At 34.4% G+C, this 15,861-nt stretch overlaps 3 protein-coding genes across 8 annotated transcripts; 2 read left to right on the top strand and 1 right to left on the bottom strand.

The window, feature by feature from the left end:
* The first annotated feature begins 167 nt into the window (after positions 1 to 167).
* sds22 (protein phosphatase 1 regulatory subunit sds22) lies at positions 168 to 2,118 on the top strand. Of its 2 annotated transcripts, XM_043420400.1 has the most exons (5): positions 168 to 444; positions 558 to 661; positions 1,020 to 1,216; positions 1,302 to 1,773; positions 1,901 to 2,118. In XM_043420400.1, the coding sequence occupies exons 1-5, from the start codon at positions 432 to 434 to the stop codon at positions 2,072 to 2,074; spliced, it is 960 nt and encodes a 319-aa protein (XP_043276335.1). In that variant the 5' UTR covers positions 168 to 431; the 3' UTR covers positions 2,075 to 2,118. The 2 variants fall into 2 exon arrangements, with proteins under 2 accessions (XP_043276335.1, XP_043276334.1); XM_043420399.1 differs by lacking the exon at positions 168 to 444 and having other exon boundaries at positions 527 to 661.
* Positions 2,110 to 13,526, top strand: mts (protein phosphatase 2 catalytic subunit mts). 4 transcript variants are annotated; one of them, XR_006261166.1, is made up of 8 exons: positions 2,111 to 2,722; positions 3,877 to 3,987; positions 5,442 to 5,651; positions 6,018 to 6,281; positions 6,358 to 6,530; positions 6,693 to 6,800; positions 6,886 to 7,022; positions 12,543 to 13,526. XR_006261166.1 is itself a non-coding variant. In XM_043420397.1 (7 exons), the coding sequence occupies exons 1-7, from the start codon at positions 2,642 to 2,644 to the stop codon at positions 6,956 to 6,958; spliced, it is 1,020 nt and encodes a 339-aa protein (XP_043276332.1). In that variant the 5' UTR covers positions 2,110 to 2,641; the 3' UTR covers positions 6,959 to 8,922. The 4 variants fall into 4 exon arrangements, 1 of the variants encoding a protein (XP_043276332.1); XR_006261168.1 differs by lacking the exon at positions 2,111 to 2,722 and adding an exon at positions 3,647 to 3,795; XM_043420397.1 differs by lacking the exon at positions 12,543 to 13,526 and having other exon boundaries at positions 2,110 to 2,722; positions 6,886 to 8,922.
* On the bottom strand, positions 9,520 to 15,852 carry LOC122411526 (graves disease carrier protein-like). 2 transcript variants are annotated; one of them, XM_043420402.1, is made up of 8 exons: positions 15,711 to 15,852; positions 15,546 to 15,630; positions 14,473 to 14,565; positions 14,243 to 14,376; positions 13,821 to 14,006; positions 13,306 to 13,462; positions 12,527 to 12,668; positions 9,520 to 12,309 (listed from the first exon to the last, which is right to left on the bottom strand). In XM_043420402.1, the coding sequence occupies exons 2-8, from the start codon at positions 15,607 to 15,609 to the stop codon at positions 12,129 to 12,131; spliced, it is 957 nt and encodes a 318-aa protein (XP_043276337.1). In that variant the 5' UTR covers positions 15,610 to 15,630; positions 15,711 to 15,852; the 3' UTR covers positions 9,520 to 12,128. The 2 variants fall into 2 exon arrangements, with proteins under 2 accessions (XP_043276337.1, XP_043276336.1); XM_043420401.1 differs by lacking the exons at positions 15,546 to 15,630; positions 15,711 to 15,852 and adding an exon at positions 15,407 to 15,491.
* Positions 15,853 to 15,861: the final 9 nt, after the last annotated feature.

Genomic DNA, 15,861 nt, shown 5'->3' with positions numbered 1-15,861 from the left:
GATTTGTGAGACTGGAAAGTGGCGCCCTCATAGCTTTTGTTGCGAGATTTTATATCGAATAATATCGAAAATTGACAGCAATCGATCTTACGCTATCGAAAATGGCCGCCGGCCGGCGCTTCTGTCGCCTATAACGTTATCATTCATTATTATCATTATTACTGTTATTTTACGCTCATAGACAAATACTATCAACAGCTATAAGAATAAGCTGTAAGCTGTTCGTTCGAACGGAATATCACGGGATATATTCGATATTACCAAACAAAGTAGTATTAGTCCTTGACAACAATTACGCATCCAGTGAACCGAATAAATCGATATAAACCCTCGACAATATAAATCTATAACGATAAATTTACTTTTTTTAAATTGTTCACCTTTTTTTCTTCTTACTTTACGTTTTAAACGGTTGCAGACAACGTATCATCATGTCACAAAACGGTAATTTAAAAAACAAGATAATGTTACATTCTGGAGTCTGGAAATTAATTAAAACCCGGTGATCTATTTTAATATCGAGGTTATGAAAAACACGGAATTTACTGTGCTTCCAGCTGACGACGACAAAAGCGAAGCCTCTGTCGAAATGGAAGCAGAAAACGAAAATGTTGAAACTGAAGAACCTGAAAAAATTTGCATCATAGATCCAGAAAGTGAAGTGCGTTTTATCATTCTTTACAAACCATTTTGCTATTGAAGGCTTCAATTTTTATGATCGAGTTCGTTTCATCGTAAAACAATGAAATTTCATTTTTTGTTCAGTGTTTAGCTTTGACATTTTTTTTTTTCGCCGAGATTGTTTTTCTTTGGTATCAATTGCTTAAAGTTTACGATTTTATATGCTTGTATTAATATTTTCTGTCACTACTTGATCTTAACCACCAGTTCACGGAGAAACTTTATTTGTCCATGACATTAATTGTGGTAGCATTTTCATGTGAATATTCTGACACAGATTTTCTTTGTTTCAAAAATACTTTGAATCGTTGTTTAATCAATCTGGTTTTTTATTGCAGGAACTCGACTTTAATCATTTACGATTAACAAAACTGGAAAATTTGGAGCCATTAACAAAAGTTAAAAAATTATGCTTCACCTGGAATTTAATCAAGAAAATTGAAAATCTTGATACTCTTGGATCATTGGTCGAGCTGGAACTTCGCGACAATCAAATAACTACCATAGAGAACTTGGATTGTTTACTGAATTTAGAGTAATTGAAAAAAAAACAACTTTGCATATCCTATTTCAAAACGAATGTTAAATATTTTGTAACATTTCAATGTTTTTTGTTTCAGAGTTCTCGATTTGTCTTTCAATCGTATTAAAAAAATCGAAGGTTTGGAAAACCTAACCAATCTCCAAAAGCTTTTTCTATCTTCCAACAAAATAACAGAAATAGACAGAATCGGTCATTTGAAAAATCTCACGAGTCTCGAATTGGGAGACAACAAAATTCGTGAAATAAGAAATTTGGATACCCTCACAAATCTGTCTAATTTGTATATGGGCAAAAACAAAATAACAAAAATTCAAAATCTCGATAATCTTAAAAACCTCCAACTGCTAAGTTTACAGAGCAATCGTATTACTAAAATTGAAAATCTTGAAGCGTTAGAAAAATTGGATCAATTGTATTTGTCAGAAAATGGTCTGAGTTGTATCGACGGTCTAGCCAACTGTCCAGATCTGACGACGCTTGATCTCGCCAATAACAGAATCAAGAAAATCGAGGGGATCGATCATTTGAGTGCTCTAGAAGAATTTTGGGTAAATAACAAAAAAAATAATATTTCTTCTATCACTCCCTTCGCTAAGGAATTCTAGAAATATTCAGAAGACGATGGACAAAATTTTTTAAACGCCCACAAACTCTATAATCAAACGCTATTTTCAGATCAACAACAATGAAATCGAGGATTGGACGGCGGTGGAGAGTTTAGCTGCGAACAAAAAGTTGCAGACGGTTTATCTAGAGCACAACCCAATTGCAAAGGATCCAAATTACAGGAGAAAAATAAAGCTGCTTCTTCCTTGGCTGACACAGTTGGACGCTACTCTTTGCAGATGAACATGCATTATTCCAAAAAATAAAATGAGAGATTGAAAAATGAAGCTGTAAAAGCTATAAATTTAATTAACAATAAGAAACTACAACTATCGATGTTTTATGGTGAATATCGATGCTAATACCAGTATAACAATAATACTTGAATAACATAATAAATTTGTACCCAATAATGCTATTTTCATCTCACGATTGATGTTAAAGAGAAAAAAAATTGAAAAAACTGTAATCGAACTATCCATTTAACCGAGCCAAGATATAAGTGCCTCACGATTTTTCGATTCGCTTGTGTTTCATAAAACAAGAGACTAAAAACAAATGCGAACATAGCGTCGATATTGACATTTCCCAGAAACAACAACAAAATACAAACCGTACATTCGTGTCTTCGTAAATACTCGTATAAAATGTCAAATTTACTTTGTATTGTATACGATGAAATACGGTGTTGACGGTTAAATCTCATTACGAGTGATCGCTCGGTCGCGGAAGATTTTGAGTCGTGAGTGTAACGGCTGTTGTGCGACTATACTTACAATTTAATAAATACATTTCAAATAAAAAAAAAACATGGCCAAAGTCCGAATGTCCACAACCAAAGCAACTCCGGCCCTGAACGTCCACGCGCGAAGTATTATACTGAGGACGCAGGTAAAGATAATTTTATATCACCTTGCTCCAAGATACGATAAAATCCAGTTGAGTCGACACATTTTTTATATTATTTATGTAAACCTTCTTTATCTCAAACATTTCAAAAAGAGGTGCAGTCATTTGGGTAGTTTTGAGTTATGATTTCATACTTATAAAACGATGACGCAAGGGGGTATTTTTTTCCGTTGCTGAATTCTCGAATTTCCCGCCTTCGCTCCGAATTGAATCAAGAAATGTTTCGTTTTTTTCTCACGATGGCGTAGACTGCTCAGAGCTCTCTGCCAATTAAAAAAATCATTCCGTCATTTTTATTATCCAGAGAACTTTTCTTACGACGATGTTCAATTGGATATGGCCAATTCGATGATTCTTGGATGATTCGATGCCCGTATACGTTCAACATTGCAAACAACGAATTTGTTCTGCTCATTATGAGGATGAAAATTTGATTCAATGATATTCTATCCATTGAGTCTTATATTTTTTTGAATCATCGTGAAATGTAATCACAATTTTTGTACGTCGAACGAATGAAGGATTGACTTGTATATTACATATCAAGTGCTCGATTTTTCAAAATTCCAGGCAGTCATGTGTCATATTCGTTAGTTCGACACTTGCCGTCAGGATCGCACGATAAACAAAACTTGTCAAAGTACAATTTAAATGAGAAATCATGTACTACGAGTAGCATTTGCAAGTGCATGAAAAACTATAATTTCGACACTATTGGATCGATCACGATTGATACAGAGGTTGAATATCGTTTAGAAATCGTTCTTTTGGCAAGTTCGATTGTTGCTCAAATGCGTACACGCCTACGATAATACAAGTCCGATTTTGAGGAACATGAAAAACAATAGTGGGGAGGTGTGTAATATATAGTTTGCGCGCGCATCGGTAAAAATTCTCCGGCGAAGTGCGTGTGACGTCACCGTAAGAGGCGCTATTCGCGTCGGCCATTTTGTGAGTGTGTACTCGGGGAATTGGGGGTATATATATTTGTGTTGGGAGGCTGCTGGAGCGAAAAAAATCGAATGATTTTTTAGTTTAACCGATAGGGTAGCCCGGTATTTTTCCGTATTATATGCGTCAAGTGATTTACAAAAAATAATACACAAGGTGTCGAGAATACATAAAACGTTGTTTAGATCTATACAATGGAGGAAAAGGCGTCACTAAAGGAGCTTGACCAGTGGATAGAACAGTTAAACGATTGCAAACAACTGACAGAAAGCCAAGTGAAAACTCTCTGCGACAAGGTACGTAAAATTTCAGAGGATACGCTTTAACGACATCGTTTACAAATGCGTTCTTTTTTTCTCCGCTTCAATTTTCATCCCTCTCCTTCAACTCCCATTACCCCCTCTTTCCTATTTGAGCACGTTTATCATTATCGCTACTTCACCGTTCGTTTCAATTGTTTAACTAAATATATATTTAAATCTTAAACACGCTTCCTAAATTTAATGTGCCGGAAACTCGGCAAAAATTTCAAGAAATTGGGCGTCGTTTCATTTCTCGCAAAAAAAGCCACTCAATTTTCGCAAGTTAAATACCGAAGGAGTAGGGGAAGAGGAAAAATCGGTTATCGAAATTCAGAAATTTCAGCTATGTCATTTATTTTATCATCTCTTCGTTTTTCATTAGTTCAGAATAATATTTTACACGTTTTTCTCAGGTGCTTGCTCTTGCATCATTGCATCGCCTCCGATGTTAATGATCCACGCCAGGCATCTCAGCAATTTCACACTTTTATTTCCCTTGCAATTTTTTTATGCCAATGCTTAGATAATGAATACATGTAATTTTTATTGTTGGCAACGTTCCTCAAAATATATGCTCTATGATTCCTCAGTTGTATCAATAATTGCCTATATTTGCAAAACCAAATTTTTTTCGGAAAGTCACATTTTCCCATGTCATCTGATACTATGGAAATGAAAAATTATCTTAACATAAATAACTGCATTCAGGTGAGTTGGAAATAAATTTTTCCTTATTCAAGGAAAGTTACAAGTTCTAGTATCATAAAAAACTGTTGGATGATTCATTCTCGATAACTTTTATCATTTATCTAATCTAATTGTTCTTTGTAGGAATATTATTCCATAAATCAAAAAGAAAAGAATAAATCTATCTTTCGGTACACATAAATCAACCATCTTACTCTGGCATCAATACTTTTTACTTACCAAGCCCATAATTTTTTTATGGGCTTTCATTTTGTGAAATGAGTAATTTTTCCACATTAGAAAACATTTCTTGTAAAAATTAGCTCTCCATAAAATATTTTTATTTCAGGTTCGTTTTAACGAATTTATATTGGTGCAGCTATAGCTGAGAATCTAAAGTAATAATTTTCTTTTAATATTCATCTGAATGAATAATTTTTATTGAGGGCCATAAAAATGAAGAATGAGGGTTGAAGATTTCTAGGTTATGTTTCAAGGAGTTGATGAGTAGTCTTGTATTGATTAATTTTCCCAGACTTCAAATATCACTTTCTCTCTGAATTGTCAAATCAAATAAAAAAGTAATTGATTTCAAAATCAAGGATAACTTTTTAATTCACTTGAAATCAGCCTTATTAAATTACTCTCAGAACTCATCCAATTGTGAAAAGATCATGAAAGACTGAAAAACCTTAAAAGTTCATTTGGTACAGGTGAAAAATTATGATTGAGTAAAAAATTATTACCTGTTTCAATTTTAGGCTAAAGAAATTCTGGCCAAAGAGTCCAATGTACAGGAAGTGAAATGTCCGGTTACCGTGTGTGGCGATGTTCATGGTCAGTTCCATGATTTGATGGAATTGTTTCGAATAGGAGGCAAATCTCCAGACACAAACTACCTGTTCATGGGCGACTATGTCGATCGTGGTTATTACTCCGTCGAAACAGTGACTCTCCTTGTTGCACTGAAGGTAATATTATGACATATATTAAGTCCATGATCATCGGAGTTCTTGTGAAATTTACAAATACTTGATGTTTGACTACAATTCGTTTTGACAATAATTTTGCAATTTGTAATTTCAATAGCGTCTCAATTGAAATGTAACACTTGAATTAGTACCATTTCTAATATTTATAGTTCACATAGATTAGTAATTTTCTAAATCTTTGGTAAATTTACAAAAAATCATGATTCTAAGATTTCATAAATGCCATCCACTATTCTTCAATTTCAGTATGTAACTTTGGAAAAAAAAGTGTTCGCTTTGAAAAAAATGAATATCGTCACTGTTCAATGGTCAAACTGAAAATTTTCAACAAATCATAATTTCCAGGTTCGATATCGCGAAAGAATAACCATCCTGAGAGGCAATCATGAATCGAGACAAATCACTCAAGTTTACGGTTTTTACGATGAATGTCTCCGTAAATACGGAAACGCAAACGTGTGGAAATTTTTTACTGATTTATTCGATTATCTGCCATTAACGGCGCTCGTCGATGGTCAAATATTCTGTCTACACGGCGGTCTCTCACCATCGATCGACACGCTGGATCATATTCGTGCGCTGGATCGTCTTCAAGAAGTGCCACATGAGGTCTATATAGTTTTTTTATCAACTGTTACGACACTCGAATTGAAAATAATCGAAACTCGCATTTTTTTGCTTTCAGGGACCCATGTGCGATCTTTTGTGGTCCGATCCCGATGACAGAGGAGGGTGGGGAATTTCTCCACGTGGTGCCGGTTATACATTCGGTCAGGACATTTCTGAAACGTTTAATCACTCAAACGGCCTGACTCTTGTGTCGCGAGCTCATCAACTGGTCATGGAGGGTTACAACTGGTAAAAATAATTATGAGCTCTATCTGCACATAATTTTGATTAGTTTTTTTGCTCCAAATAATGTAGAGCGAAATTGTATTCAACGAATTTTCAAATCGACTAAATCCTATTACTCAATTACTACAAATCTTTAATAATAATGATGAATCCTTTAATTTTCAGGTGTCACGATCGTAACGTCGTAACAATATTCTCGGCACCCAATTATTGTTACCGTTGTGGTAACCAAGCCGCAATAATGGAATTGGATGATACTCTGAAATATTCATTGTGAGTGTGAACGAAGAGACATATTCGAAAATCATTAGAAACCTTAAAAAAATTTTGTAACGATTTAATTGATATTTGCGTGCAGCCTCCAGTTTGATCCAGCACCTCGGCGCGGTGAGCCACACGTAACTAGACGGACACCTGATTACTTCCTGTAAGGAGTCGACGGATAAGAGAAGCGGAAGAAAACAAAAAAGAACCCCGAAGGAGGTAGTTGTTAAGGTAGGGGAATGGAACGATGCCTGGCTTTATAGTGTCGCCACAGAACATGAAAAAAAAAAACGAAAAAGAAAAAACACAGATAATACCTGTAATAGAAGATCGTCATGAGTGTAAGGCCTTTCCCTGAGTTGCCCTTACACGCCATAATATAGTCCCAAGTATTATATCATGGCTCACTTTACAGTGACTCTCTTTCTCCGAGCGAAAAGTAAAACGAGAAAATGGAAAAAAAAAGGAGAAGAAAAAACATTGGAAAATTTAACGATTAAGATGCTCTCCGTGTGCATACGAACAAATATATAAATACACTTACATACACGTACAAACATACACACCGAAACAAATACACAATACACGGTCTTTGTAGAACACATCTTGTACACAAGAGCAAAAACAATAATGTACACACGCGGTACCGATTAAATTCACCTAGGACATTGAGTTTCATCATTTCCAAGGCATTATTGCTTGTATTTTTTATTATCGTGAGAGTGAACGAAAGAAGAAAGAAAGAAACAGAAACAGAACAGTTAAAAAAACGCATGGAACACAGTGAATCCCGTCTATCGGACGTGTATTATAACGCAATGGCGGTGATATCATCTTTTCGAATGAAAACTCCAATGAAAGTTTATTTATTACGAACATAGAAACCTTAAAAGGAAGAAAAAGGGATGGGACAAGGTTTTCCTCGAGCGTTATTTGTTCCGTGTTATATTCATCATTGAATGGGCCCATCGTGTGAAAACAACAAAAAAGCCAACTTTTTCATGAGATAACTCATTCGAGTCAGTTCGAAATCATAATCAACAAGAGAAGCACGCAAGTTTTTTGTTGAAAGGAAATGTGATTAGAAGTAGATTTGATGCAATAGTGAGTTAATCCATACGATTAAACGAAAGCAGACGACAGTAAAAATTTGGCGTTTTTATTACTTTTTTTTGTATTTCGAAGAATTCCAATTCATTAATGCATCGCTGAAACTCATTTATTATCGAATATTCCTCGGTTCGGTTGACCAAGAGAGCTTCAATGGACCACGATTACTACTCGGAGGAAAGACTCCAGAGGGGGAGAAAAATGAACAAAAAAGCACACGAACGAAATTGTCGCAAATTCCCTTACGATATCAGCCAATAAATTTAATGAAGATTTTTGTCCTGAAATCCCATTATTAAATATCGTCTCCGTCGTCGTCTGTTCTGCGTATAAATTCTTCGAATTCCAATGCGTTGACATGACAAGACGACGAACTTATTTTCATCTTCGAGTTCAGATCTAAAGGGCTGTGGAGAACTGGCAAAAATTTTCTTTCAATCATTCATCTGATTATTATTATATATAAATATAATTATAAATATGTATGAATATAAAACAAAAAAAAATACATTGCGAGAGAGATTCGATGACCAGTGGGAGGCGAAACACACTTTTGCATCAAACTCAAAAATAAAATGAATGAAACACGCACTCTCCCTCAAGAAGAATAAAACAAAACAATGTACCGAACGTTTATTGAATCGCGAATATTTGCAACTACGATACTGACGAACTTTTTACTAATAAAAATAAGTATACAAGAGAAAAAGAAAACGAAACAAACAAATCATAGTAACAAATACAGAAAAAAAGATGCTTCTGGTAAATAAAAAATAAAAAAAATTACAAAAAAAAAGTGAGAATTAAATATGTATTGCAAAAGCCAAACCAAAACTTGACGTGTTGTGTCAAATCATTCGTAATGAATCGTCGATACGGTGGGACAACAATTAACAAATACCGATGCTGTATACATAAAACATCCGAAAAAAGAAACACACGTACAGATGTATTCGTAGGAGTAAGGATGGAAAAAAAATTGAATATATGCATACTGAATTAAAGAGATGAAAAAACCGAACATACTTTTGTGCTCGTAGATTTCGCTTTCGTCATAGTTGTGTGTATGTATGTGTGTGTATCTGTATATATGTACATATACATACGACACGACCAATTGAGAGGAGAAATGTAAAGATGCTCACTTCTGAATAGAAATTCATCAAAACTGTAAATCGAAAAATTGTAGCGACAAGCAAAGCTTCCGGACCATCTTTTGAGTCGAACATTTCCGGTGATGATTTTCTCGTGATGCAGCCCGAGTATTACTTTTTTTTTTTGTTTAGCTTGATCTTTCGTTCTCTTCTTTCATATCAACGTATATCATAATAAGTGCATTATCTAAATTATATGAGAAAAGATGAGAAAATTATAGAAACAGAAATAGTTTTTAAAATTAAAAAAAAAAAAAAAAAAGAAACTTGAGTTTGGTACAACCGTGTCATTCGTACGTAAATTAATCACACCAATCGTAGAAGCTAGAGAACGAATTTTTGTATCGGCTCCACATGTAATGTATTCTTCAAATATCTCAATCCATTGATTAAGACAGTGAATTTTAAAGGAGTATGAAAAAGAAAGGAATCACAATTAGCAAATTAGCTTTGATATCCGACAATTATTTTTCAAATTTGACATTTATTTAATCAATTAAACCCTCCTTTCGTTTATCTCAGTCGTTGGTATTACCTTTGTCGAATAATTTAGATATTTTATTGTAAAACCAGTGTAAATTTATTACTCGTAGAACATCAACGGAGTCGAAAACAACGTTTAGTTAGTTTTGATGTTGTGAAAATATCTTCGCCATTTTTATCCACGGAATCGTTTTGTTTCGTTTTTTATCCTCTATATTTGCGTTAACGAAATTTCGACATCACAGCAAGCTGACGAACATTTGTGAACAGGTTTACTCTGAGCTATAGTTTCATTGGCTTTTTATTAACGGGGAAAGGAGTTGCAATCAACGATCGCAGCAATGATTGTGATTAACCATTTGTATGGAATAACTTTTATCGCCTGCAAGAATATTTCGACTCTTCTTGCGTTGCAAACTGCCACTGTCCGATCATCGGATAGCTATTAAAATATCTCAATCTTGAAAAACGAAAAAAAAAAAAGAGGACAAAAGTCATTCCTTCAAGACAGATGGGGAACTGTCATTACGTGTATTTCAGACCGATGAAGCTTTTTCACACTTGTTCCTGCCTAAAATTTATCAAGTTTCTACGCGTATCGACCAATGTGTCGATGCCCATGCATTCGCGAAAACAGATCTACGGTCAGCTTGCAATTTTTCAAAGCATCGATTTTCGAGATCAATAAAATGTGTCCTTAATGCATCTCGAAATTTCGTTTGCGAAGCTACCACAATGGCTTCGTCCTCTTAGATACTACTGTCGCTCTATTGAAAAAAAAAAACAACAACAACAACAAAATAACTTGGAATAAATATTATTGTATTTGGATCGATTGTTCATTCAATTTCACTTGTTTTTGTTTTTTTTTTTGACATTCATTATTTTGTGACACTTTTCTGTCCATTCGAGCGTAGAAATAATAGCAAAAACACCATAGAAATTGGAAAATTGTCACGGGGACGGCAGAATGTGAATGGAAAAATTCAAAGAAAGAAAGCACGCTCGAAAACTTGAAGAAAGTATTGTTAGATTCATCACGAAGCGTGTTTCCGGTGAAAGTGTGACACAGTCATGCGATGTGAAACATTCCAGACGTGAAATTTTTACTTTTCTTTTTATTCCTTTATTTAAACGTTTAACAAACATTGGGGCCATGTTTGCGAGATATCTCCGAGACGTCACGCGACAAAGCGCATATCCGCATTGTCTACGGTTTTGTGACTAATGCAGTGGGGGAATAACGGATTGTGCCAGAAAATAAAAGACTCGACGATGTCTGTTTTGGTGTCCGGGTCTCGCGATATTTATACAAAATTTGGCATTTATCCGTCAAGTATTTTGGCATCAACAACATCGTGGCATTGAATTTCTTATTTATTTCGAACGTACGAAAAATTTTCTGAATGAACGTCAATTCGTTCGTATATTTCACTTCTGCTGAATGCACGTGTGTGCATTGCCGTTTGTACATAAAAATACTTTACAATCGATAGTCATTCGCCGACGAACAAATTTTTATAACTAGGAGACGTTCAACGTCAAAAAAGCTACAGTTGGCTCCCTTGAAAATGAATTCAGCCATTATTTCTTTTTACGAGATTTTATCATACATTCCGACATGAATAATTTTTGATATTTTCAACTGCACTAGTAGCAAGTCTAAACGACGATCCTTCGTTACAAATATTGGTTCAAGCAGAAACAATTCTGAGTCTTGAACGAAGCGATATCCATTTTTATTCATTTCGATCTTTAAAATTCTCCGGAATGACCATTTTAATAATTGAAATCGATTTTTCAAAGTAGAATATTGTTTTTCCGTTGTACAAAATATGACAGCTGTTGCCGAAGCACCGTGTCAAAGGATGAAAACATAACATTCCACTGTTTTTACGTAGCGCCATAAGGCGAAGTGATATTCGAATTCTTGAGGTCGAAAGTAGGTCATATTGAAATGGAATGTCCCAAATACATGAAACGTTACGTCAAATAATATTTTTTCATGAAATCTAAACCTCAATGGAGCAACATCATCAAAATCACTTCCGCGCTTTTTAAAATAAACGGTTTAATTGATTGATCTGGTTGTTAATTTGTGTTCTTTCATTATTACTACTATTGATCCAAAAGAACAAAATAACGTCAGTCTTTCGTTCAACAAGTTCCGCATCGTATTTTATAGACATACCCAAAAGTTCATACCCAAAATCCTCTCGTTACAATCACATTATAATCGATTTTAAAACAGCTCATCATCGAAATCTTGAAACACGAGTCGATACAAATCATACAAGACAAAAAACTCCACTTTTCACCTATGAAATGAGTGAAATGAATCATAGGAATAAATAAATAAAATATTCTGTTTCGAAGTAGCGAGAGGTTAAATTGATTTATAAGCTAAATCGAACTATTGTTAGCAACAATTGACAACAGGTCCCCACGAATCATAGCCTCTGACTAAATTCTCTGCCAACTGTGTGCGATTACCGGAGATACTAAAAATCTTCGTACCATTTTGCGACTACAAAATCGAACGAACGTATCTTCGCTTTTTTAGTTGGTAATTCGGTGCTAAATTTTGTACTCAGGAAGAAATCTTCATTCCTGTATCCAAGTTCAAAAGTTGTTTCATAATCTCGTAAGTCGTAAAACTGACTGCCACCATCGGTATAGCACGGAGATAATTGATGCTCATCCCTCGATAGAGGCCTTTTATTATTCCATTTTCCACGTAGATTAACTTCATCGTTGACAGCATTCCAGAACTGTAAAAACGAACAATTTATAACCAAATTAGGCAATACCAAAATTTTCGACCTTATGGAGATTTTTTACTGTTCCCAATAATGAAACTGACTAACGGATACGAAGTAACCAAACATACTCATCAGCAATTTTCATTTTATTTCTGCGTTATTTATTTTGAACAATAATTTATTTTAACGGTTATTTCAATTTATTTTCACTGATTATTTAACTTGCCCATATTTGTGCGTAGCTGGATCCATCATCGCTAATTGCATACGCCTTCTGGTGACGTCTAAGGGATAGGAAAAACTTTGAGCTACAGCACCGGCGATTCCACCGCAGAGCAATTTTGCTGGCAATGTCAGTACCAATCCACCTGTTTTAAGAAAGAGAGAGAGAGAGGGAAAAAAGAAATGATAAAATGTCAAATAATCTGTACGTGTTTATTTTTCTTCTTGACGTTACAATTATTTATGAGTCATCTTACAACTTCGATCTGCATCTGAACCTTCTGCAATTGATTTACAATTTTTTGATAATTTTCATGCACTTTTGAAAGCATTTTCTATTTTTTAAGACTTTTTGTAAACAATTTTCATCACAATCTTCTGAATTTAATGTCAAATTCTCTCTATTTATTATGGTCAATGATTTGACTATTTATAAAAGTAATTTTCAATATTAAATTGCAATATAAAAACAACGAGTTTTATTGTCCAACTAAACATTTGCGTAATTTACAATCAGAGGTAGATCAAGTTGAGCGCAATGTCTCATGTATTTTATATGTACCGTATATGCATATATGAATAATATGTAAACTTCGTCGTAATGAAAGCTCTTAAATATTGCAAAGAGATGCGAAACCGTGGCATTTTTTGTTGTTGATTTTATTATTATTCTTGATTATTTTCGTTTGTCAAATTGATTTTCGTCGTTTTCAATCTCGTATACGATCGAGAAAGCACATGCGTTATATTTCTGGCGTTACGAAAAACGGACAAAGAACTCACCAGTATTTCTAGGGCATTCGCTGCACAGTAAATTCGGGGCGTATCTCATCGAGAAATATTTCAATTTCTCAAAAGAATAGAAGGAAAATCCTGCGTATGGGATCATGCCGATAATCGAGGGTAAAAATCCTCGGTACAGGGCCCTCAGTCCACCCTCCTGAAAGAAAATATGATTGATGTATATCGCAACAAGAAATATCAATAAAGAATGTGGCAAGTGATGGAAAATGTATAACAATCTTTCGTCAACAGGGAGAAAATGTAAAAGAAAATAAAGGCATTCGTTTCGCAATCTACAGACGGGAGATAGCGACGAATGGAACGAAGCTTCGACGTGATATTCAAAGTCCAACAATACCGTCTTTTCACGATAAAAAAAAGAGTAACCGGAAATCCACCAGAATTTTTATCGTGATATCGATATGGAAGATTTACCGCTGCTCAACCGAATTTAAAATTCTATGAGATCGGAAAGAGAATATTGTTTTTGTTCGTAAGCAAGAAACAATACATACATCTTTGAATATCGTAATTGCTGTGTGAGCTATTCCTGTGTAAACGTGCTCTCCTGTGACTTGAAAAGCGAGACGAGCTCTTATCGTGTCCAATGGATATGTTAACAATACAGCGGTCACACCTGCCCCAGAACCTGCCACAAATTTGTCGACGTGGGTGTACTTTCCAAAAAGGCCACTGAAAAACTTTTGAAAGTATAAGTTTTGTTAAATCATCATCGTCACGTTGCAAACGAGCATTTTAGAAAATGAATAGACAATGGGAAGATTCAATCGTTTGAACGACTGTGAAACAGCTTTCACTTTTATCACGTGAATTTTTGCCTTTAATCAGGTTCATTTTCTTTTTCATTTGATTTTATAATATTTTCTTATCATTCTTTTTTCTATCCATTCCACCAAGTTTTCTTTCGCCAACTTACTTTTTTGTAGAGCTCAAACGCTGTGAATTGGGTCGCTGCGTAAGGAAAAATTCTTATCATCTGTGCAAAGTTTCCTTTGTACAGCGCAAAGAATTTTTCACGCTCTATTATTTCCTTCAACCCAGAGAAAACTCCTAAGATAAGAATCCATCAAGTATTACTCGCAACACAAATAATTGTTTTTTCTATTCATCGGAAACTCCGATGCGAGTCAGCAAATCAATTCTCACCTAGATGTTTGTAATGAACGCTGTGGGCTTGTAACAATATTTTTATTCTGTCCAATGGAGCTACTGCTGTTTTTGAACACATGCCAGCAACACCTATACCAAGTTACATGAATAATTATCATATGCATTCCTTGAATATTAACGTAACTAACAAAATGAATGATTTCAACGTTGAGAGATTATTCTAAATTCATAACTGTAGTAGAAATTCTGAGCAATGTTATTTAGAATTATACTTGCGCTTCTATTGCTGCAAACACAAAATTTTCTTCTTTTTACAATTGTTTCAAGAAACTGTTACAAAATTAAAAACTACTGATTTTCTAATATTTCCAACATGTACAGATTTTTCAGGAGATGATTCATTGACATTATTGATATGAACAAAAAGGTTCTTTCATCCTTAACAGTTTTATTATGGCTTAGAAAATAAAATTAACTATATAATAAAAACTTCGTTTCTAATTTAGGAAGAAATTTAGAAATAATCATTTGCTACAATTACAACTATAATCAAGATTTTTGGATATTTCAAATTGTCATTATTTTTACATCTACTACTGCAAAATCTGAATCGGTATCACATTTATCATAATTGTTGAGAAAAAATTAATCTATTGACACGAAGATGCAACTCTCAATTTTATATGGATTTGGTGGCTATACGAATAGTTACATGGGCTTGCAACTCAATTCAAAGTTTATAATTTATTCCTTCATGTTTTGAAAATATATTTTTACATTCTTTCAATGAATTTTTAATGGTCACGACAGTACTTGAATGATCCAGATGGACAATCGTTCTTCTCACGAAAATACAATGAAAAATAGTGTAACAAATTTGGCAATGTTTGGTAGCATTGAAAATTTGACAATATCATCACAATTGAATTTTCGCGCTAAACGAAAGATACAAATATTTTTATAAACATACTGCATCGTCGAAACAGTCCATCTACAACTCTTACTATCCGAGAAAGATGCCAATGTGAACACTTGAACATCGCGGGCTAATATATATAGTGTTATCTTGAAGAAAATCTAGATAAATGACAATGTAAATCATAACTTACCACCGGCCAGAAGACTCTTCGTCACAAACTCCAAACTGTTATTGTTCTGCACTTGCAAAGACATCTTTTCGGCATGAAGTTCTCACTGCGTGTGTGAACGTGAAAAAAAAACGAAAAAAATATATACAATTTACGAACAGTCGTTTAGAAAGCTGTATAGCATACTGGAGAAACGTCAAATCGCTTTCCCGCAAGATGAGCTACCACCGTTCACCGCATGTGCTGCGCCCTCCTCTCCTTATAGCGGTTCCAAGGTCACTGACCTTGTAAACTGTACACAAACACGAATCTCCTTTACACTTTTTACGACAAATAA

Source organism: Venturia canescens, chromosome 5, assembly GCF_019457755.1.
Source record: "Venturia canescens isolate UGA chromosome 5, ASM1945775v1, whole genome shotgun sequence".
Classification (NCBI taxonomy): domain Eukaryota; kingdom Metazoa; phylum Arthropoda; class Insecta; order Hymenoptera; family Ichneumonidae; genus Venturia; species Venturia canescens.
This window is presented reverse-complemented; position numbering and strand designations above follow the sequence as displayed.